Source organism: Microcaecilia unicolor, chromosome 3 (assembly GCF_901765095.1).
Source record: "Microcaecilia unicolor chromosome 3, aMicUni1.1, whole genome shotgun sequence".
NCBI lineage: Eukaryota > Metazoa > Chordata > Amphibia > Gymnophiona > Siphonopidae > Microcaecilia > Microcaecilia unicolor.
The window spans coordinates 78,916,464-78,941,397 of NC_044033.1; the positions used below are offsets into that span (position 1 = coordinate 78,916,464).

The 24,934-nt window shown below is 41.2% G+C and overlaps 1 protein-coding gene across 3 annotated transcripts in view; it reads right to left on the bottom strand.

Annotated features, from left to right (window-relative positions):
• HHAT (hedgehog acyltransferase) overlaps positions 1 to 22,097 on the bottom strand; it is a 354,392-nt gene extending 332,295 nt beyond the window's left edge. For 2 of the 3 annotated variants that reach the window (XM_030196099.1, XM_030196097.1), the window contains exons 1-4: positions 22,006 to 22,097; positions 21,512 to 21,672; positions 16,344 to 16,411; positions 3,517 to 3,630 (exon numbers count right to left, since the gene is read on the bottom strand). In XM_030196099.1, the coding sequence (XP_030051959.1) occupies positions 3,517 to 3,630; positions 16,344 to 16,411; positions 21,512 to 21,623 (294 nt within the window). In that variant the 5' untranslated portion in view covers positions 21,624 to 21,672; positions 22,006 to 22,097. Of the gene's footprint in view, positions 1 to 3,516; positions 3,631 to 16,343; positions 16,412 to 21,511; positions 21,673 to 21,798; positions 21,928 to 22,005 lie in introns of those variants that run through there. The other variant, XM_030196098.1, reaches the window with a different exon arrangement.
• Positions 22,098 to 24,934: the final 2,837 nt, after the last annotated feature.

Sequence of the window (24,934 nt, forward strand, 5' to 3'; positions counted from 1 at the left end):
CTGAAAAACGTCCATTTTTTCGAAAATACGGTCTGTCCCGCCTCTTCACGTACCCGTTTTCGGACATAGACGCCCATGGAGATAGAGGGGCATAATCGAACGCGAACGCCTAAGTCATCTTCCTGAGGAGCCATCTTGTTCTATTTTTCACCAAAACATCTATGACCACAATGTTGCCAAACGATGTTACTCTGTTTTTCCACTTACGCCCGTTCCTCATTCTGCTGCATCAGAATGTCACAACAGATCAATCACACTGAAGTTCAGGTTAAAATCATGGGCCTATAAGATCTTTTCTCATTTTAGATCCTGAACCAAAGTCTCAGGCCTTGAACCAAGGCTCTCAGTTATGATAACAATATTCATCTTGAACATGAAGAGACAGTCCCTGCTCGACAGAGCTTACAATCTAATTAAGACATACAAACAGGACAAACAAGAGATAAGGGAATATTAAAGTGAGGATGATAAAATAAGGGTTCTGAACAAGTGAGTAAGGGTTAGGAGTTAAAAGCAGCATCAATAAGGTGGGCTTTTAGCTTAGATTTGAAGACGGCCAGAGATGGAGCTTGATGTACCGGCTCAGGAAGTCTATTCCAGGCATATGGTACAGCAAGATAACAGGAACGGAGTCTGGAGTTAGCGGTGGAGGAGAAGGGTGCAGATAAGAGAGATTTACCAGTGAAAGGAATTCCCAGGGAGGAATGTAGGGAGAGATGAGAGTGGAGAGGTAACTGAGGAGCTGCAGAGTGAATGCACTTTTAAGTCAATAAGAGGAGTTTGAACTGTATGCGGAAATGGATAGGAAGCCAGTGAAGTGACTTGAGGAGAGGGCTAATATGAGCACAACGACACTGGCAGAATATTAGTCATGCAGCAGAATTTTGAACAGATTGAAGAGGAGAGAGATGGGAGTAAAATGTGTAAGTCCTCTGTCTGGGATGTTGTAATCTCCAAACGTCCACCAGGTCTAAATCTGCCATAAGCTTAAGAAACTTCCCCCTATAGTGCTTAATTCTCTCAGCTCGTCCATGAGAGTGGTCAATTTGAGGCTGTGAAGTTGAAATCTCCCCCCAATATTATCTGACCTTTCCCAAATGCACTGAGTTCTGACCTGATGGATTCAAAAAAGGCACCCTGTCCACTATTAGGGGCATATATATTAACCAGAGTAGTGTGTTGCTCACCTATCTTCCTTTTCACCGCTAAACATCTTCCCTCTTTCCCTTTGAAAATATCTTCCTGAACAAAGCTAAGATGTGCTTTAACAAAGATGGCAACTCCCCCGTTCCCCCCCCCTCCCCCCACTTAGAGTCCGCCAACAAAAAGCAGTCTCCCAATTGTTTACTTCTAAGCAAATGTTCATCTTGTTTCCTTATATGGGTTTCCTGTAACTTAATAACGTCCCATTTTAACCGGTTCAGTTCTTTAAATACAATACTCCTTTTCCCAGGGTTATTCAGACCATTGCCATTCCAAGTTCCCACTCATAGCCTTCCCCCCCATTCCCCATTTTTTCCTATCAGGCTATACAGTTATGGAATTCTCTTCCTTCATTTCTTAAAAAAATTTGTGGTTATCTTCAGTTTGGTAAAGTTCATAAGACATCTCTTTTTAAGAAATGTTACTAATTTGTGGTAATGGTGTATTTTTTGAAAATTATTGTATAATTTGGTTTATAATATTGTAATTCCTGATGTTTGTTCAGCTTTGGTCTGTTACCCACAGTGAACTTTTGGTATTTTGTGGGATATAAGACTGTTAGTAATAATAATAATATTATTATTATCACTCCCCTCTCTGGAGTTCCCTCCCACTTTCTCTGAGCCTTTACCCTCCGTCTTTAAATTTACTATATCTCCTCTGCTTTTCTACTTTCCTGTCCTTAAGCTGTAGTTCCTTTCCTTTTCCATTTTATTGATCAGACTGTAAACTGCTTTGGTTTCCCCCAACGAAGGGCAGTATATCAAACATCAATAAAACAAATATACCAGTTCCTTTCGGCCTCCTTTGGTGCCTTAAGGTGTTCCCTCCACTGTTGTTGATGCTGCTGTGCCCCTCTTGTAGTGGCAGCAATGGTGCTATGATACCTGCAGTAGTGTTCACACTGGTGCTATTTTGACCCTCTTGCAGTACTATGGTATTCATACCACTATTTTTGTTGCCCTTTGAACCTCTCAAGGTGCATTAGATATTCATTACATATTGGTGCCCTAGTGCACTGGGCCCTTATGATTGATATCCTTTACTTCCTCAGTTTTTTCAAGATATTCATGAAGTTGCTGATGCTCTTTGCTCATCTTGTGGTGCTTTGGCATGTCCATACCACTGTTCCTACTTCTTAGCACTCTCCTATTTACCTTGCAGCATTCATGTTACAACTGGTACCACTTTATCCTGCTCTTTGGAGCCTAACGTGGACTTACCTCTCGCTCTTCAGGGACAACCGTCAGCCCAGCGCAGCCACTGGCGATAGTCCCGCCCCGAGTGCACCATCTCCAGGGGAAAAAGAAAACCCTCAGAAATGGCTTGTACAGCAATAACCCAAGTGGTAATCGCATGCTGCCCAGTTACCGCCGGGTTAGTGCAGGAGCCCTTATAGCCACCTCTTTTTCCTGCAGCTTGGTAAAAGGACCCCTTTATGCCTTGGGTTGCTCTTATCTCCGATACTGATACCTACCTGCAAGTGCAATATATATATATTTTTTTTTTTGCATACCACTTTGATGGGCTTTTTACCTGAAAGGCAGATAACCAAGTTTTCACAAATACAGAGGCCCTTTTACCAAACCGTGGCATCTGGGATTAGTGTGTGCTTTTATTAAGGCGTGCTCATGTTTTTAGCACGTGCTAAAATCGGATGCATGCTAAACATTAGAGATGCCAATGCATTCGTATTGGCGTCTCTAACGTTTAGCACACGCTAAAAATATGAGCACACCTTAGTAAAAGACCCCCACAGGCTTTTCCCACATGCTACGCCCAGATTTACCACATGGGTCTTGAAAAACAAATCTTTATATACTGATATAAAGATTTGTTTTTCAAGACCCATGCTAATTTTGTGCGAGACTCACAAAAAAACATGGGAGCACTTACTGCCTCCAATTTAGGAGGCGCAAAGTACTCCACATTGTCCACATTATCCAGTTTAGCGTGCGCTGTGAACATGCTAGCTGGATACCTCTTGCATGCCCCCTCCCATAACATTTTCTTTTAAATAGCGTACAATTAGCGTAGGCTAAGAGGCAAATCACCACAAAACACTTTAACACTTTGTGCAGATAAATGTGTGTTAGTGCTTAGCATGGTTCAGTACAAGGTCCCCATAATAAATCAACTAACCTGGACTGAAAATACTCATGTCAGAATTAAAATAGGATGCACTGCCTTCCTCATCAAGTTTAGTGGAAACAAAGAACATACCAAATGAAACAAACAACAAAAATAAAGTAACACAACAGAATAAAAATCTTTTCTATTCCAATATTTAGTGTGAAATAAATGCACTTATACCTTTCCTGTTAAGGCTCTGGTCACCTGTGATACCAATATATGTCCAATCAGAAGCCACAGCAAGGACTGCTTGCCCCATTCTGTCCAAAAGCTCCACTCAAAGTCAGTGGTATCCTAGAACATAAGAATAATCAATTTACTAAACCATTAACATAATGAGGAAGCAAAAATAACCCAGGGGCCCTTTTACTAAGCCATATAGGCGCCTACACGCACCAAATGCACGCCAAATTGGAGTTACCCCCAGTTACTGCATGGCCCTTGTGGTAATTTCAATTTTGGTGCGCATCCGCTACGCATGTCTGAAAAATATTTTTTATTTTCTGACGCGCGTAGACCATTATCACTCTGTTACCGTGCAAGACCTTAGCGCTAGGTCAATGGCTTGTGGTAAGGTCTCAGACCCAAAATGGACACGCAGCAATTTTCATTTTGCTGCACGTCCGTTTTCGGCAAAAAAAAAGAAAAAAGGCATTTTTTGTGAGTGCGCTAAAAAATAATTCTGTGCGCGCCCAAAACATGTGTCTACACTACCGCAGGCACTTTTTCAGCGCACTTTAGTAAAAGGACCCCCTAGTGTCTTATTTCAAACCAGTGTGTGGAAATTATAACAATTAGGACCTAAATAAATACAATTTATACAGTTTGCACGTTGGCAGACCCTTCAACACATAACCTGACTCTAAACTATATAATAAGAAACACAAAAACGCAAAAGTGGCCTAACAGTGAACTGCAATAGTCAACATTTTTTAAAAACACAAATCATGCTAGTTTTGAAAAGAATTCAGCTCCCCCACCCCCCCGATATTCAGCTGGCATCAAGCTGCATGGTGACTGCCCAACACCAGAAGTCAGACCAGATAATCAATGATGGGCCATATCTGGCAACTGACAATGAATATCCAGTTTCATTTCTGACTGTGGCAACTTAAGCCGATATTCAGCACTAACCGGTTAATTGCTTAGTGGTTAGATAGGCTGCATAAATAGCAAGCCTATTTTAACCACTAAACCTAGCCAGTTTGGTGCTGACTATCGGCACCTAACCGGCTATATCACATGATATAGCCGGTAAGCCACTAACCGCAAATATTCAGTGAAAGATAACCGGTTATCTCCCACTGAATATCCAAGGTGCTAAAACGCTATTTAACCTGCCAGGACTTCCTGGACAGTCAAATAATTTTGAATATCAGCCAGCAAGTATTCAGCGCCAGTATCCAGATTGTGGCCAATGCTAAATACCTAGATAGCTCCATCTAGTGGCATGAATCCAGATAGCAGATGCTGCTATCCAAATAAGTGCTTGTAGATATTGACCTGAAGCTTTTATTGTCCCTGTGCAATAAAAGGTCATCAATAGCTGGTAGCGGAGCATCACACTCTTTAAATACCAATAAATACTACAGTGAACATAAGCACACCGTCATTCACGAAGCACCCAAAACAGCAAGCAAAATGCAAACACCTGCACAAATCTAGCAGCACAAAGCCATACAGAGGCATATCCTTACATTCACACATCAGCATCACCATATTCTACTTTTCTAGGTTCACATATACAGCCAAAATGTTAAAACACCACTACATGCTGTCATTCACCTACACATCTCTAGATTCTCAGATATATACCCATAGTAATATGATGAAGCAAACACACACGTGCATCCCAGACGACATTTTCCTTCAAAGTTTTTATGCATGGAAAATTTAGTATAGCACCAACTCAAAGTTTATAGCACTTTTAATTTACATTTTTAATAATTAGGCAGACTAGGTAGTCACCTAGGGCAGCAGCTTCTGGAGAGGCAGCTACAGTCAGAAAAATATAATAGGTCATTTGAAATACACATTCTAAGAACCATCGGTGCATACTTTTATACCAGTGAGAGTAGACAGTTTTCAAATCACACAATTACCTGGCTAAATGCTTTTACAAATTGTTTCATATACATATGAATAACAAAGGCAAAGTTCAACATTCATTTATTTACGCATTTTTGTATCCCACTGTTATCCAAAAACAAGTTTTGGTTCAAAGTGGCTTACAGTTTACATTTGGGAGGAGTTACATTAAAATATTACATTTGTGACGTAGGGGAGGCAGTTCATAGTTTGTGTGGTTAGTTGTAGAATGTTTTGAATAGGTATCTCTTAGTTTTTCTGAACAGGAGATAGTCAGTAATACTTCTAATGGCTATTGGTATTGAGTTCCACCATTTGGAAACCAGGTAGCTGAAATCCTGCTGTGTAAATGGTTTTGTAAGCTGTGTTTCTGCAGTTGGGTAGGTGAAGAAGTCGGTAGCTTCTGGTGTCCGGGTTTGTGTTTCTTGGTGATTATTCGATCAGGTCTTGCATGTATTCTGGTGCCATTCCGAAAAGTATCTTGAAAATAAGGGTGCTGGCTTTGAGGATTAGTCTTGCCTTGACTGGCAGTCAATATGGTTGTTCAAGTAGTGGAATTGCTCTTTTGTATTTCGACTTTTTGAATATTAGTCTCGCTGCAGTGGCTTGGATGGTTTGTACTGATTTTAGTGCATTTTCCTTGCATCCTACGTATGCTACAATGCAGTAGTCTAGGTCCAATTATGCATTTTTACAGGATTGTTCTGAAAGAGGTGGTGTTGAGAATGATCTTTATTAAGATTATTGTCTGAAAATTAATGGGGGTGTGCATAAGGCTGAAAGTCCACATAGGGTACTTAATACCCTTGCACTGATTCTTCTGGATTTGTTTTTCTCTCTCCATCTCGATTGTGTGTCCTATTTTTTCTCCAGTTTTAAGGAGGTGGGGAAGGACACACCAGAGCTTGAGAGACAGAAAGGAAGGCCGAAGGCGCGGCGCGCTAAGAACACGTGCATCGCTGCCGCTGCACGCCGCCTTAACCCCGAGGACGGTACGCTTTTTAAATTTCAGAGGAGGCGGGGGGGTTCCTGGTGCTGGGAGGGAGGGAGGACGGGCGGGCAGCCTGATGCTTGTTTGGTTGGAGGGAGGGCGGGAGGCAAGCCTGGTGCTGGGTGGGTGGGAGGGAGGCTTGGTGCTGTGTGCTGCTGGGTGGGAGGGAGGCCTGCTGCTGGGTGGGAGGGAGGCAGGCCTGGTGCTGGGTGGGAGGGAGGCCTGGTGCTGCGAGGGAGGCAGGCCTGGTGCTGGGTGGGAGGCAGGCTACTGGGTGGGTGGGAGGGCTGCCTGGTGCTGGGAGGGAGGGCAAGAAATGAAGAAGAAAGGAGGAAAGTAAAGAAATAAATGGAAAGGAAGCCCTGGAAACGGAGTTAAAAGAATAGATAGAGAGCAGTAGAATCAGAGACTGGACCAATATGGATAGAAAAACAAAATCACCAGACAAAGGTAGAAAAAAATCATTTTATTTTCATTTTAGTGTTTGGAATCTGTCCAATTTGAGAATTTACATCTGCTGTCTTTTTTGCACTGGGTATACTGGAGCTGTAACAGCTTACAGAAATGATTTATAATGAAAAAAAAATATTATTTTTTCCGCTTATACTAGTATAATATTTTCAATGATGTCTGTTTATATGCGCCATGGCTGGTGTAAGGGGTGGAGTCATATGTGGTAACCCCGCCCATAATGAGTACCAGCACTTTGCGATAAATAATTTGATTTTGAGTTGCTGTTTGGGCACTCAGTCTCTGAAGAGTTCGCCATCACTGCCTCCAGGCATTGTGGAAACTTGATATGGTGCAACTGCAACAGAGACAATTGTAATAGATGGGTGTATAATATAAATGACTCTCTTCTTCAATAAAAACATAAAACTCTGAACATTACCTGATATAAATTTAATGAACCGATTCATTTTCAGTGTAGTAAAAATGTTGTTGATTATTCTCATTTTTGACCTGATGGAGTATGAAGACCTAATGTATTTTCCTGTTTTAAAGGTCTGCAGAATGAATAAAGAGAATAATTCTTCATTAAATTACTGGTTATGACAGGCACTTTTGCTGATAAGAAAAAAAAAGGCTAATTACATTATCTTTAGTACTTGTACTTTTGGCTAAGCCTATAACTTCTTGAACTTTCAAGTGTTTACGAGCTGCTAGTAGTTTGTGTGGTGTCTGATAGGTGTTGAGTATTGCTGTATGTTCCTTAAAATCTATAAAATCTATAAACTTCCTGCTGCTCCCCTGTGGTGCCACTTGTACTCTGCTTCGCTACACCAGTAACTTCTCAAACATTCAAATGAATTATTTATTTGTGCATAAAAATGGAAAGATTTTCAAACAAGAAGAATGAGAGAAGAAAAGGATGATGAACCAGAGACCAGTGGTAGAGTTGTGAGGAAATGGAAATGCAGAAATATGATGATACTTATCTAAATTTTGGTTTTACTTTGGTAAATGAAAATCATGAGTGCCGCACTGTGTATTATGTCTATAGAGATGTGGTAGCCGTGTTAGTCCACTTTTAAAGGTAATCAATAGGTTGCCTGAAAGTTTTAATCAATAGATTATGTCTGAAAGTTTTGGCTCCAGAGTGCATGATACCATCAGGCTTATTTTTGAAAGAGAAGGACGCCCATCTTTCGACACAAATCGCAAGATGGGCGTCCTCACAGGGTCGCCCAAATCGGCATCCTCAACTGCTTTCCATGGGGGCGTGTCGGAGGCGTAGTGAAGGCGGGACTGGGGCGTGCCTCACACATGGGCGTTCTCGACCGATAATGGAAAAAAGAAGGGCGTCCCTGACGAACACTTGGACGACTTTACCTGGTCTTTTTTTTTTCTTACGACCAAGCCACAAAAATGTGCCCTAAATGACCAGATGACCACTGGAGGAGTCGGGGATGACCTCCCCTCACTCCCCCAGTGGACACTAACCCCCTCCCACCCTCAAAACAATTTTTAAAAATATTTTTTCCAGCCTCTATGCCAGCCTCAAATATCATACCCAGCTCCATGTCAGCAATATGCAGGTCCCTGGAGCAGTTTTAGTGGGTGCAGTGTACTTTAGGCAGGCGGACCCAGGCCCACCCCCCCCCCCCCACCTGTTACACTTGTGATAATAAATGTGAGCCTTTCAAAACCGACCAGAAACCCACTGTACCCACATGTAGGTGCCCCCCTTCACCCCTAAGGGTGGGGAGTGGGCTTTTGGGGGGGGGGGGGGGGTTGGGGGGCACAAGGTAGGGGAGCTATGCACCTGAGAGAAATTTGTGAAGTCCACTGCAGTGCCTCCTAGGGTGCCCGGTTGGTGTCTTGGCATGTGAGGGGGACCAGTGCACTATGAATGCTGGCTCCTCCCACGACCAAATGGCTTGGATTTGGTCGTTTCTGAGATGGGAGTCCTCGGTTTCCATTATCGCCGAAAATCGGGGATGACCATCTCTAAGGATGACCATTTCTAAGGTCAATCTAAATTTTGCGATTTGGGCATCCCCGACCGTATTATTGAAACTAAAGATGGACGCCCACCTTGTTTTGATAATACGGGTTTCCCCACCCCTTCGCCGGGACATTCTGTGAGGACATCCTCAGGAAAACTTGGGCACCTGTTTCGATTATGCCCCTCCAATTAAACTAAAACGCTACTTACAGACCAAACGTCCTAACATGGCTAGTAAATCCTGTGATTATTTTACCAGAAAGTTAAAACAATTCAAAGAACAAAAAGATACACTTTTTTAAAACAAGCATCAATACCAAGCAGTGCTTTGCTAGCATCCTACAAGGTGGCATGTGGAGTTGGAAAGTGTGAAAAGCCTCACAGCATCGTAGAAGAGAACTGATTTTTACCAGCTGCAATGGATATGGTCAAAATTTATGGTTGGTGAATCTGCGGGAAGACTTCTTTCAAAGGTACCTTTATTCAGCAACACTATCAGTCTTACCCACCCAATATTCAAAGGTAGTTTCAAGCTGGCTACCTGCTGATATTCAGCGGGAGATAACTGACTATCTCCTGCTGAATATCCCCGTCAGCAGATAGCCCAGTCACTTGCTATGCCGCGCAACATAGCCGGTTATCGCTGATTTTCAACATCTGACTGGTTAAGTTTAGCGGCCATATCAACCGTCCTAAATAGCAGGCCTATCTTTGGCCACTAGAACTTAACCAGTCAGCTGATGAATATTGGCATAACCAGCTATATGTTTAGCTATTTTTTTAAAAAAAACTTGGAAATTCAATGCTGGTCCCCGGATACGGGTTTGTCGGTAACAGTGGTTCAAATTATGACAGGAACCCTATTCTTCAAGGTAAGAACAACATGTGGGTGCCAAAAACCTTTTGGATGCTGATTTATTATTATTTTTTTTTTTTAATGTGCGATCTCTGTGAAAAACTGAATGTGTTGAACTTCTCGCTGTAGGGAAGAAACACACACATTCTGAAAGTCACAAAGAAGGTCTTAGCCTTACAGAAAATAGTTACTACATGACTGTAAAATGTCCACGCGTTAGGCACGCTCTAATCCCGCCTTCTAAACACCCCCCAACACACCTCCTTATGATTTGGATGCACTGCAGATGAAATGCATAGATAGATGTCTTTAAAATCAGGTTTTGAAAATAACCGATTTGGACATTTTGAAAAGAAATCTGTCCAAATGGTGCTTTATGACACTTTTTGGATGTTTTTTTCTCAGGCCATGTTTCTGCGATTAGGCCATTCTCAGAAAGCAAATGTTCACCAAAACGGCAAACAGGAGACAGATTGTTACCATAATGGAACAAAACCAAAACATCTAGGGTGAAAACTTCAATGTTTTGTTCTAGACCTGTTTTTCTAACGAATAACACACAAAAAGGTGCCCTAAATGACCAGATGACCACTGGAGGGATTCAGGGATGCCCCCCTCCCACCCTCAAAAATGTGAATAAAAATAGTACTCGCTAGCTTCTGACAGCCTCAGATGTTATAGCCAGGTCCATTAGAGCAGCATGCAGGTCCCCAGAGTAGCGTAATGGTGGATGCAGTGACTGCTGACAGGTGAGCACAGGCCCATACCTCCCACTACCTGTTACACTTGTGGTAGAAACTGTGAGCCCTCCAAAACTCACCAGAAACCCACTTATTTATTTATTTGTAACATTTATATCCCACAGTATTCCCACCCAAGGGCAGGCTCAATGTGGCGTACAATAGTTAATATGCAAACAATAGTACAAAATACAAGGTCACAAGAGGGAGAAAGAAATAGCTGAGGAGGAAAGGAAGAGGGGAGGTGAGAAATTATCACAGAGAGAGCCGTGGGTGCCCTCTTCAGGTATAAAGCTATTGTAATGGTGTACATTTGGGAGTAGTGGGCTTAGGAGGGCTCAGCAGCCAAGATAAGAAATCACTGGTGAGATGTGTACCTGGGAGCATTTATATGAAGTCCACAGCAGTGCCCCCAGATTGCCCCATTGCTCTCCTGAAATGTCTGGGGGACCAGTATGCTAAAAATGCTGGCCCCTCCTATATCCCAATGGCTTGATTTTGTGCATTTTTAACTTGTGTGGGGTTTTTTTTCTGAAAATGTCCTAAAAAGGTAAATGCACAAAACATTGTTCGAAACAGTATTTTGGAAAGAGATATTTTTTCTTTTTTGAAAAATGGGTATATTTCCTATTTGGATTTGGTGTGTTTAGTGCAAAGTGTCCAAATTCCGACTTAGATTCACTATTGAAAATGCCCCTCCACTTAACTTTGTAAGTCTGAGTGCTTTGAAAATACACCTCAATGTCTATTATCCAAAAATATCTGGAATAAAGATGAATTAGGATCAGTGTATATAATAATGCACATGCATATTTGGTCAAAAGAGCAGACTGCACAAATTTTCAGTTTATAAAAACATTTCTGTACTATTGAGGCTATATGATATTGATAGTGGAGTTGAAAGGCGATATATCAAGTCCCAATTCCCTTTCTCTCTAGATGATAAAAAATTTGAAAAGTATGAGTGTGATATTAGTGCTGCCTATTGAAAGAGGTGTGGGCAGTGTATTGTTGAACTTATACAGGAATATCAAGGTTATAGTTTATGTGGATACAATACTGTACTTACATTACACATTTACATTATAAAGGTTCAATGTGGATAACACAAAGTAACCAGAAAAAATACTGGGAATATAAATATTTTTACTTTAAAATTTTAATCTTGTAAAAATTGACTAAAAGAGGATTTGTTTGTTTTTTAAAACTCATATAATTTGCTTCTAATCTGATAGTTCATGGCAAAGAATTTCATATCTTTGCTGCTTGATAAGAGATCAAGAGAGAGTGTGAATACCTGTATATCTAATATGAACAGCTGACAGCTGGTTCTGGATGTTTAGAAAACTAGAGTGGATTGCAGGATATCAGGATAGGCCTGCTGTGATACCAATGTTGTTTGGAACCCCAATGAACCCAGTAGAATGTTTTAGATACTTGGTTGTGCTCATTGTTTCGTGATTAACTTTTGAAGACCAGGTTAATAAAATTTTGAAAGAGGGTTTTGTGATATTACAGAGGTTAAGATCTTTGTTTAACGGAGAAGCATTACATACTCTTTTACATGCACTGTTGATAGCAAGATTAGACTATGCAAATGTGATCTATGCAGGTTTATCTAATAACAACTTTAGAGACTGCAAACTCTGCAAAACGCGTCTGTTAAAATTTTGAGAAATGAGCACAAATATGATCATATCACTCCCTTGTTTGCTCATTATCATTGGTTACCTGTTATTTTTAAGGCCCTATTTTTAAAGGTGTGCTAACCATGTAGATGCCCATAATATTCCTATAAGTGTCTACATGGGTAGCGTGCGCCTTTGTAAACAGGGCCCTTAGTTTCTTTTAAAATTCTTGTTCTAGCTCAAGTCTTTTTATGAATTAAACCATTGTACCTAAGTACATTGACAACTTCACATATTCCAGGAAGGGTACTTGGCTCTATGCAAGATTTTAGAATGGTAGTGCCCTCAAAAACTAGAGTAAGGGGAGACTGGTCACGAGAGAGAGCATTCTCTTGCTTAGCGCCTTCCTTATGGAATACTATACCAAACGATATATGTGCGGAATTGAACTTAAGACTAAGCTTAAAAGATTTTAGTTTCAGCGTTTGATTTTATTGAAAAAGAGGACATAAGTATTTATTAGGACATTGTTAATGGGAAGATATTTCTGTGTGTATACCTTGGTGAATGAATGTCTTGTGAGACTGTTATTAGGTCTTTTCTATCATATCTTTTAAATTTGTATTTTACTTATTTGGATTTTGCTAATACCTTTTTCAGTAGTAGCTCAAGCTGAGTTTCATTCTGGTACACTGGGTACTTACCTGTCCCTGAGGGCTCACAATCTAAGTTTGTACCTGAGGCAATGGAAGACTTAAGTGACTTGCCCAAGGTCACAAGGAGCAGCAGTGGGAGTTGAGCTGGGCTCCTCTGGATATCGGGGCTGGTGCTCTACCACTGGGCCACTCCTCCACCCCCCAAATTTGTGGTTTTAAAGTTTTGTTAACTGCCTTAACCTGTATAAACCATGCGGTATATTCAATTTTTATAATAGATCTGACAATGGGAAAGTCAAAACCGAAATTAAGGGCAAAGGGGCCAGAGCATGAGTAATGTAAAATATTAACATACATAATCTAAATTCCTAACTAATGTAATTGCCTCAATAAAGGAGAAGCACTCTCCCATCTATTAGCTGAGGTGTTTTATAATGTCTGCAGACATTTACAATTTGAGCAGCCCACAAATTACCATAATCAAGTTGACTAAGGGCATTGTTTCAATGTCCAAAAAATATTCTTGCTTAATGAATTAATGTGTGCTCCCAAAGATAGCATATGGTCTATTAGTACCCCTAATATCTTCAGCACTGTTTGTATTGAAGAGTGTTTCTTTACCAATTGAGAGTAATATTTAAGAGTAGCAGTGACAAAAGTACTGAACCATAACATTCTGGTTTTATCTGTGTTCAGTTTAAGATGATGTTTTATAGCCCAAGCCTTAACCACATCCACACAGGTTTGGATAATAGTTAATGGTACCATATCCATATGCAACACAGGAATTAACAGTGTAATGTTATCAATGTAGGTATAAAAATATATTTTCCATTGTGATAACTTTCCGAAAGAGCTGATTAATATATTAAATAGAATCGAGGAGAGCGGTAAACCTTGCAGGACCCCACTCTTAGCTTTTCAATGTTCTGAAAGAAACTCTTGATGTTTCACTCTATAATTCCTATGTCGGAAAACCGTAAACCACTTAAGTACACTACCATAAACACGTATTTCATTCAAGATATCCATTAATAAACAATGGTCAATAACAAAAGCCTCAGAAAGATAAAACTGTAGAATTATTGCTTGATATCTTACACTTAGTAAGGTACACTTACTCGAGAGTCTACCTCCCCCCCCCCCCCCCCCCCCCAGGAGACCTCCAAAAGGCTACTCCTGTCTCTGAGGCAAAGACAGGAGTGCAATACAAATTAAAACAGGAAAAAGACACAATCAAATCATAGCAAAATCAGATTCACTCTGCAACCCTGCAACCCTCAGCCCAGATCCACAAACGCCATCTGAAAAAGACGAGTTTTTAAGGTACTTCAGAATTTAGTATAGGACACTTCTAATTGAAAGGAAGAAGGTAATGAATTCCAGTTAGCGGGAGCCAAACAGTAAAAGGCAGCATTACGAATTGATTCCAAATAGGCTTGAGATGGAGAAAGAAAAAAAGAGACTGTGCTTTGAACATACGGAATTGTTAAAGACACAAAGATAAGATGGTAACCCAGTATGCAATGCCAGAAAAGTAAAAGTTAAGATCTTGAACAATATCCTATAGCGCACTGGAAGCCAATGCTTTTCCATACAAAGCAGAGTGGTATGATCATATTTACTGGCATGACAGCAGCAACGATGCGAGCAGAACTAGTACTGTATTTCATGACATACGTCAAAGTATCAGTTGCTGCTGTCAAGAAGAATTGGAATTTGGTTTAGACTATCCCACTGTTCAAAGATTCGTCTATACGTTTTTCATTTTGTTGTACACAAAATCTCAAGGAACATTTAAGTCCAGCGGTTCTTCCTGCTTGTTCGCCAGCTTCTTCTCTATTGATCAATCTGCCCATTTTAAATGTTAATACCTGACCTATGTGGGATGTTATACTTAACCCAGTGAACCAGAAGATTTATCATCTTTGAGCCAACGCTTCTTGTAATTCTGATTATGTTGTCTATTGCCTGTGCTGTCCTTGCAATTTAGTTTATGTCGAGCAAACTACACGTAAATTATCATTACGACTGACTGAACACAAGAGCTCTATTCATACTAACAAGCCCGGACTCCCTCTGGTTTCAAATTGTGTACACTACGGTCATTGTTTTCAAGATTTGAGATGCCTTGTTCTGCAATATATACCCCCCTCTTTCTAGAGGTGGTGACCATCAACGGATTTTGCTCCAGTTAGAACAGAGGTGGATCTTTAAATTGCAGTCGCTTCAACCTAACGGGCTTAACTCGCAGCTGGATTGGTGACATTTTTTCTAGGATCTGACTTTTTATTTAAACTACTCCTTTGTTTGGCTACATCACTGACAGCATCTGACATCACTTTTTTGTTAAATAGCAACCATTTTGTTTAACTGTCGTGGATGTACAGACCTCTCGAATGCTAAGCAGTGGAGTATGTATATCACTGTGGATTTGGTGGGTTTTCATACGATGGAACTATTCTTATTATTATTAATTTTTCTTGTTTTTCAGATCTTTTGCCTTCTGGGACCCTGAAGCAGTTTTCACAAAACGCTGGCCAACTTTGGCCCGGGGGCATTTCTGCATCTTAAGACTTCCAACAGATGCGTTTGAGTTACACATATTTATCTTGAGATGTCATTACTTTGTGTATTTTGCATTTTGAATGTAGCCACTCTTCATGTGGGAAGGTTTTTGCCAATGATGAAGTAAGGTCTTTAAAAACTATGTATTTTGAGCTACTTTGAAGCTTTTACTTCCCCTTCTTTTTGTAGAAATTTTCCTCTTTATATTGTTACATTAAAAGATTCATCTTCTGTGGATTACTGTTTGTTTTGCTATGTGCTAATGTTGCCATTAGTGCACAGCATTTCCAAAAATTAGCAACCAAGTCCTTACTGCCACCTATTTTGTAGACAGTAAGGGCTCACATGGTAATCCCTGCGCTAATCAGTTATTACGTAGTAATGTGGTAGCTCTGATTCATGCTGGTATGTCCATTCTCCATTATAGATACACTCCCTCAACAAAAATAAAGAAAAGCTTTTTACTACATGGTTTGCATATGCTTTTACCGCAGGATGCCTCAACACGTCCCGTGGTAAGCACACACTAACGCTTATCACAGCTCAACACGTCCCGTGGTAAGCATGCACTAACGCTTACCACAGCTTAGTAAAAGGATCCTTAAGTAAACACTGCAGAGTGCTTTCTGTGGAAATGAGGAGTGGAGGAGTGGCCTAGTGGTTAGGGTGGTGGACTTTGGTCCTGGGGAACTGAGGAACTGAGTTCGATTCCTGGCACAGGCAGCTCCTTGTGACTCTGGGCAAGTCACTTAACCCTCCATTGCCTGCCGCATTGAGCCTGCCATGAGTGGGAAAGCGCGGGGTACAAATGTAACAAAAAGAAAAATATCTAACCTTGAAGTGATTTCCCTCCAGGAATCAAATTAAATCAATGGGCAAAAAAATATATATCTGAGTTAAGATTTTCTTATTTTTTGACCCAAATTTCTCATAAAAGAAATCTTGCCCCTTTGACTCAAATAAGAGCATTAGCATGTGCTGTTTAATAAATGTTACTTGACATTTTGATTTTCTGGATTAATTTCTCTTACCTTTTTATATCCCCCAAAAATAGTACTCCTTTCCAGCTCAAACTCTGTTTCAAGCTCCTCTTCATATTCTATCAAGAACAATATCGTCATTAGCAGATAAAGCATATGAAAAAGCCCCCCCCCCCAAAAAAAAGTACTATATTTCACAAATAAGTCTAATTCCCCCCCTGAACTTACTGTGTATTACTGTTATACAGACATTAATGGCAGATTACATAAACATTATCTTAGATTAGTTTTTAAGTTGAAGCTTTATCTATAATCCATGATATCTAGCTGAATTAGAGAATAAAAACCTCATAAATCGATGAAGAAACATTTAAATCCAACATTGAAACCATGTAAGAAGAACAAACTCATGAATAATCTTATACATAAAATTAAACAGTTTAAATAATATTCTTGCATGAATTGGTAGCCAGAATAGTAAGAAAGTGGTGTCTCTGTGATCTCTCGAAATCAACTTGGACGTTTTATGAAAAATTGCAGTCTAGTCAAAAGACTTCCTGAAATCCCAAGATTGATTATTGTAACATTGTATAAGTGCATAAGAACGCTGGACTGAATCACAAGAGGTACAGGAATAAAAGTATGTAAAATGTTACAAATCTAAAAAGATTAAGTTCACATGCAGGTACACTAGAGGACAGAACAAACCTATCAGACCAAAAGAGTGCCAGAAGAAATGTGCAGCAATAATACAATTTCACATGATTTGTAAGTCCTGATCATAAGAATATAGTGACCAGTAGATAAAAAGAAACCGTGTTTGACTAGTCAAATGGAAAGTCAAGGTATCACAACTGACTTGATATGTACTATCTGTACATCACAATTATTATAGGTGAAGAAAGCCAAAAAGCCACTGAAAACGAGAATGGTCACATATCTACTATAATAAAACTCACCCTCAACGTTCTGAAGACAACGTTCTGAAGTCACTCAATCACTCCCTGAAGGGTTCGTGGATTCATGGTGGTGAAGCCAGCCAGCCTATGCCCCGCCCTCGCGTCAAACGTCGACGGAAGAAAACATTCACGTTGCCAGGCAACGGTAATCACATAGGAGGCATGAAGGACCAATCAGAAAATACCACACACAATGTGAACCGTTACCAGGCAACGCAATGCGACGTTAGGCGGACCAATCACAGGAAAGTACAAGGCAAGAAGGGAGGAGCATTCAACAGCAGAACGCCACATTATTGTGCAGCACAATATTCCTACTGTGGGCATTGAAGAGCGAATCAGAACGGAGAGTAGAGGACCACCGCTACCTGTGGGTATGTGCAAAATACTTGCGTTCCATTCACGTGGACTAGGTGGAGCCGAAAAACAAAAGTATGCCCCTCACCATCAAGGACGTCGCCGCCCACAAAAAGCTGCCGCTAACAGAAACCTGTCGCCCAGCGGGAATGATTAGCCATGAGCCAGCCAGTAGCAAACAGCGACTGACACAGGGGGAGGAGTAGGGAAACACGCGAAGCATGTTTCCCTACTCCTCCCCTGCCTCGGAATCACTGGAGACTGGCTGCAAACCTGCAAAACCAACCCCACACCGACGCAGCCCCCCCCCCCCCAATTCCCACACCGACGCACCCCCCTTCAAGCATTTCCCTCCAGCAGACTGCAAAGGACAAAATGTTCCGGTTCACCCCCCCGACGCCCCAACAACGTGCTCCTCTCCCTTCCGACTCCGGCAAGTTGTTTCACAAATCCACGATGCCAACAAACCTTCCACAAGATGTTCCCGTTCACTCCCCCCCTCCCCCACACCCCAACAACGTGCTCCTCTCCCTTCTCACCCGGGGAAATCGTCAAAAAAATCCAGGATGCCCACAAACTTTCCTGAAAACGTTCCAGTTCACTCTCCCCCCCCCCCCCCCCCCGACGCCCCAACAACGTGCTCCTCTCCATTCCACCCCGGGGAAATCGTCAAAAAAATGCAGGATGCCCACAAACCTTACAGAAGACATTCCGGTTCACACCACCCCCCCCCCCCCCAAAAGCCCCAACAACGTGCTCCTCTCCCTTCCACCTCGGGAAAATCATTTCACTAATCCAGGATGCCAAAAAACCTTCCAGAAGCAAAGCACATCTCTCTTCCTGCCTTACCCGACACAAAATAACATGCTCCTCTTCCTTCAAAAAATATAAAACAACAATGCTCTTCAGCAAAACAAAGAAAAAAAAAACTTATCCAACAATCAGGAAAGACACACATTTACATTTCTGGAAAAAAAAAAAACCTTCACAAACCCCCCCCCCCCCCCCCCCCCCCGCTACACAAAAGCACACCACATCCCTCAAACCCCCACCCCAAAAAAAAAAAAAAATCTGAACAAACACTTATATCCCTTAATATCAAACAGGAAAAACAAAAAAATAATAACCTAAACCATATGCTAGCGCCCGTTTCATTTGTTACGGAAATGGGCCTTTTTTACTAGTAGTAAATGAAAATGGAAATTAAAGAGAGACAAAAAAAGTGTTTAAATAACCAAAAGCATCAAAAGAGATGTTGAGAAAGTGCAGTAGTGATAGCCAACTCATATGCCAGAGTTATAATCAGTATGAATCAGACTCCTCTTCTTGATCTTATCACAATTAAAACAAAAATGCAGAAATCTTGGAAAAGAAATGAGAAAGAGCAAAGCTACTGATGACAGATCCAAATGGAAAATCTCCTTTCGTCACTACAAACAAAAGGTAACCGGTTCCAAGTGAAAATACTACAGAAGTCTAGTGAGCCAGGGCAGACTTGACAATAAAAACTATTCACCCTAGTTAGGAGCCTAACTTCCATCCACAGTAACAAACACGCCCCTCCGCTCAAAATCTAGCTGACTACGTCAAAAGCAAGGTCAATCAAATTAGAGCCAACCTAACCAAACAGAATCCAAAAGGAAAAAAAACAAAAAAAAACTTAAAAGCCTATGACTGAGTCAACTCCATCCTAGATTCGAGTCAGGGAATTAAAGCAAACCAACTATATGAATCGTTCCAACCACTAATCGACTGAAGACGTAAAATCACTACTACTAAATGTTCATGCTCGCATCGCTTCCTAGACCATTGTCCAGAATTTCTGTTCCAAACCACCCCAACAGAAGTGGTTCACTGGCTAACAGACTGCTTGAACGGGCTACTAGACTCTGGCTCTCTTCCTTCAGATATGAGCAAAATTGTCCTCAGACCACTTTTAAAGGGATGAGGGTTAAGACTCGGCCTCTGCTGCAGATTATCGCCCAGTGGTGAATATACCATTCTTTATAAAAATGCTTGAATCATATGTAAGTAAACAATTCTCCAAATATCTGGACACATTCGCCACACTACACCAACCCCAATTTGGATTCAGTTCCACACACAGCACTGAAACCCTGCTCTAAGTGCTAACAACCTATGTCAAACAATAACTATGCAAGGGGGATCAGATGCTTCTACTTCAGTTCGACAACTCAGCAGCATTTGACACAGTGGATCACGTAATGCTACTAGACCATCTAAATCAGATTGGAATTACCGGCAAAGTCCTCAAATGGTTCAACGAATTCCTCTCAAACCGAAGCTACTCAGTAAAACAAAACAAAACCCTTTCCAATTACTGGATTCCAAAATGCAGGGGTCACCAAGGATCCCCGCTTCCGTCCTGTTCAACTTCTTCATGTCTTCCCTTAGGTCTTTTCACCTGGGGTCAGGAGAACTACTACTATCATATGCGGATAACATCATCCTCCTTCTACCTCTGAGATCCTCGCACCAAGATCCTACCGGATTGGTAACAATCGGAATGACCCCTATCCAGACCTGGGATTGGTAGCATGGAATGTTGCTACTAATTGGGGTTTTGCCAGGTACCTGTGACCTGGATTGGCCACTGATGGAAGCAAAATACTGGGACAAATGGACCATTAGTCTGTCTGACCCAGTACTAATCCCAGGGAAAGGAGTGGCTTCCCCCATGTCCATCTCAATAACAGATTATGGACTTTTCCTCCAAGAACTTGTCCAAACCATTTTTAAACCCCGACATACTAACTGCCATTACCATATTCACCAGCAGCGAGTTACAGAGCTTAACTATTCTTTTGAGTGAAAAATTTGTTTTAAAAATATTTCTTTCCATGTAATCATTGAGTGTCCCCTGGCCTTTGTACATTTTTGAAGAGTGAAAAATCAATTCACTTCTACCTGCGACACAACTATAATGTGAAAGGAAATATTATATCTGACAACATGTCTGAAATATAAAGGGTCTAAGGAATGCATCAGTGAACTACGACAAAGGTTCTAAAATGCAGCCTAAATTTGAGACTCAGTTGGCCAGGAGGATTTTTCAGAAATTTGTAGATTTTCAGAAGGATAATAATGTGGAGATTACAGGATTCTGCACTCAGAAAATTTCTCTTTTGTAGTCAAAAATCCTACGTGTTTACCAATTTGAACTATGTATGAACATGCATGTCCTATACTAGGACAATCAACGATAATTCCCTACAACGGAGTTAAAAACAAACTAATGCTAACTTCACTGAAAAGGAAATCAACTGTGAGCCTGAAACTAGACAGAACTGCTTGATGAAAAAAGGTACTTACTTATTCAAAAGAGGGTAAATTAATGTATCTTTAATACAAGTGGATCCATGCCTTCCGTAAGGGATATATTCACTAAATTCCAGTCAAAAGAGGGCTCTTAAATTCCTTAATAGCCTCCACAGGAGAGTGAAATCTTTATGCTCACAATACTTTCTCAACCCTAGTATCCTCAATGGAACTGAAATAAACACAAATAACAGTACTAGGGACTACAACTATGGTAGAGATAAGCATGAAAGCCTAAAGAAAGCACACAAAATCTAGACCTTTCATATGAAAATGTCTCTATCTCTACTCAGTCTATCCTTTAACACTGGGAGAGGCTTATAAAACAGGAATAAACACCTTTTTGTTCAACTGTGAATGAAAGCTCATGGTTCCGCAGCCAAATAAAAACCAGATCTGTTTGATATAGAAACCTTAAGGACCAGAAAGGCAGAAAACATGCATTGACATTTTTGGTCTATGCCTTGAGTTCTGGTGTTCTTAAAATACAGTAAATTACAAGAAAAACTAGAAATAAATTAAGCAATCAAAATCACAAAATAAACATCTTTCTTACAGACTCACCTCTAGAGGCTATGTAAACTTCATAAAAAGAATACAAGTTGAACCCAACAGATAGGAGAAAGTAAATTTGCATTTCCCATCGGGGCAACATAGTCCCACATAGATAAGGCATTTCTGAGCTCTGCAAGGTGCGACCTCACAATTCAATGCTCTGATGAACCCTAAAAAAAAAAAAAAGGATACATACAACATGTATTTTATCCAAATGATTATATAACTAGTAAAAGAGGCCCGTTTCCAACATCAGTGAAAAGGGTGCTAGCAAGGTTCCAGGGCCCCCTCCCTACCGGCAAAAGGTAAAAAACGGATACAGCAGTATCCCCCGGATTCGATTTAAAAACCTTTAAAAGTTACTTTTTTTCTTTGCCCAGTCGTTTACATATGGCCATTTTTACGTATATTCTCCAAAATAAATTTTAAAGAAGACAGCTGATGTATTTAACGCTTAGGATTATTCTCCCGGGATCCTCCTATTTCCGATTTCTATTGATTACCTTTAAAAGTGGACCAGCACGGCTACCACACCTCTCTTACCAATCTTGTCCTCCTTCAAAGTTGCGATCCTCCGTGCGACGGTAACGTTACGTCACAGGGGGCGTAACTTAGCGGATCGGGCGTTCTCAAGCTTAAAATAAAGTTTAATGACAGAAGGAGCGCTTTTTTGTTTTCACGGCCAACACTGCTTACAGTATGCAGCGATCACCAGCCATAACCCAGCGCTGCACAAATCTTTTAGAAAGTTAAACAACGAGGTGCAATAGACTGAAGTGGAAGTGAGCCTATCTAGTCCACTGTAAGCAAGGAAGCCAATTTGGATAATCTCTATTTCCACACTCTCCCGCGCAGCCGTCATTGCCATTCACTCAAAACAAAGCAAGCAAACCTATTAGCTGCTGCATCTGCGTTGTAGTTCTTTATTGTTGATCCATCTGTAACAAGCCTAAAGCTGTTTCAGTTGGATTGGCAGGTCTTACAAGGTGGAAGATAAAAGACATAATTGGGGTGACATGATACAGACATTCAAATATTTGAAAGGTATTAATTTGATTTTTATTTATTTGTTACATTTATATCCCACATTTTCCCACCTGTTTGTAGGCTCAATGTGGCTTACATAGTACCAAAGAGGCTTTACAGACTCCGGTGTAAACAAATACAAAGTGATGTTGTGGTAAGATAAAGTTCATGTGGCCCATGTGGCCCAGCCACACTAGGGAATTGTGCAACGGAAGGGTTGTGTTATGTCCATTACGTTCTTTAGTTTAGTTGTGTTGCAGAGATCAGGCATTTTTGTTGGATCAGTGGGGTATGCCTTTTTAAACAGGTTCATTTTCAGTGTTTTCCGGAAGTTTAGGTGGTCGTTCGTAGTTTTCAAGGCTTTTGGTAGTGCATTCCACAGTTGTGTGCTTGTGTAGGAAAAACTGGACGTGTAAGTTGATTTGTATTTGAGTCCTTTGCAGCTGGGGTAGTGCAGATTTAGGTATGTTCATGTTAATTTGGATGTGTTTCTGGTTGGAAGGTCGATCAGGTCTGTCATGTATCCCGGAGCTTCACCGTAGATATAAACCAGGGTGCACATTTTGAAAGCAATGCGTTCTTTGATTAGGAGTCAGTGTAGTTTTTCGTGGAGGGGTTGAGCACTTTCAAATCGCGTTTTTCCGAAGATAAGCCTAGCTGCCGTGTTTTGAGCGGTCTGAAGTTTCTTTAAGGTTTGTTCTTTGCATCCCACATAAATTCCATTGCAGTAGTCTACATGGCTTAGTACCATTGATTGTATCAGGTTGCGAAATGTTCCCCTCGGGAAGAATTGTTTCACGCGTTTCAGTTTCCACATAGAGTGGAACATTTTGTTTGTTGTGGATGTCACTTGGCTCTCTAGTGTTAAGTTGCGGTCCATTGTGACACCGAGGATTTTCAGGCTGGCTGAGAGAGGGAGGGTGTAATCTGGGGTGTTGATAATTGTGGGGTTATCCGCGCTGTAGGGGGATGAGAGGATGAGATAGTGTGTTTTTCTTTGTTTAGTTTTAGTTGAAATGCATTTGCCCAAGAGTCCATGATGTTCAAGCTGATCTTGATTTCGTTGGTGATTTCTGTTAGGTTAGATTTGTAAGGAATGAATATTGTGACATCATCTGCATAGATGAAAGGGTTAAGGCCTTGGTTGGATAAGGACTTGGCTAGTGGGGTCATTATTAGGTTGAAGAGGATCGGTGATAGCAGGGGCGTAGCCAGACCTCGCCAGGAGCGGGGGCCACAGCCCTAGGTGGGGGGCACTGTTTAGCCCCCCTCCTGCCGACGCCCCCCCCCCCCAGCCGACGCTGACGCCACATTGCACCCCCTCCTGCCGACCCCCCCCGACGATCCCCTTGAACCCCGCTCCCGCCACCAACCCTCCCCCGCCGTCGCCGCCCGCCCCTCGCTTCAAATACCTTGTTGTTTGCTGGCCCTGCCAAAAAGAATCTAGTTCTTCGGCGCCGGAGTAGCACCTTCATTCAATGCAGTTCCTGGCGTGATCAGCTGTTTCTGATGCCGTCAAATTTCAAGAAGGTGAAATTTGAGTGGACAGAGGCAAAAAATAAAAAAAATGGAGGGCCCCATTATGATTACAAAAAAAAAAAGATATATTCAGAACATAGAGAGATCCTCTCATCAAAGTAAGAGAGGACAGTAAGATCAGTGTCAGAGAGGAACAGAGAAGAGATGGCATAATATAGCATCTAAAGTTGCTATTTTACATTCATTTCAAAATTCTCATTCAATTCAAGCTGGGAACGATGAGGAGTTCACCTGCTTAAGAAAAACAGACTCCTGAGGGAGTAATCTATTAAAGAGTCAATACTCACAGGGGTTCTTTTACTAAGTGGTGGTAAGCACTACCACCTGTTTCCTGCACGCCATAATGCACCACCACGGAGCACGCTTAGGCACCCTGCAGTAGTTCAGGCATCCGTGCATGCTTCCCAGTGCCAAAAACAAACTTTGTATTTTTTAGCACTGGGGGCATGTTTAGGGGGCAGAGAGTAGATGTGTCCACCGCTAATCAGTTAGTGCAGTTACATTGCCACACACCAACCAATGAGCACATGGTTAGTGCGTGAGCCCTTTCCGCCTACTAAATAGATGTCGGTAAGGACTCATACGCTAACAGTTCTAGAGATAGGTTTTACAGCAAACACATTCCACACGTTTTATATTTTAACCCCACCCCAAGACTTCCCCTTCCTAAATAGCTTTCCTAAATACACTACTTATCACAAATTAACTCCACCCAAATACAAATCTCTCTGCCTGTGGCTGAAGAGTAAAGTAAATCTTGCATACTATTAACCCCATCATAGCATACCTATTCATACCCAATAAATCAGGATGACTCTTATTCTCTGTAATAATTGTGGTGCTTTAGTTTCAAGGCCAATCATCTGG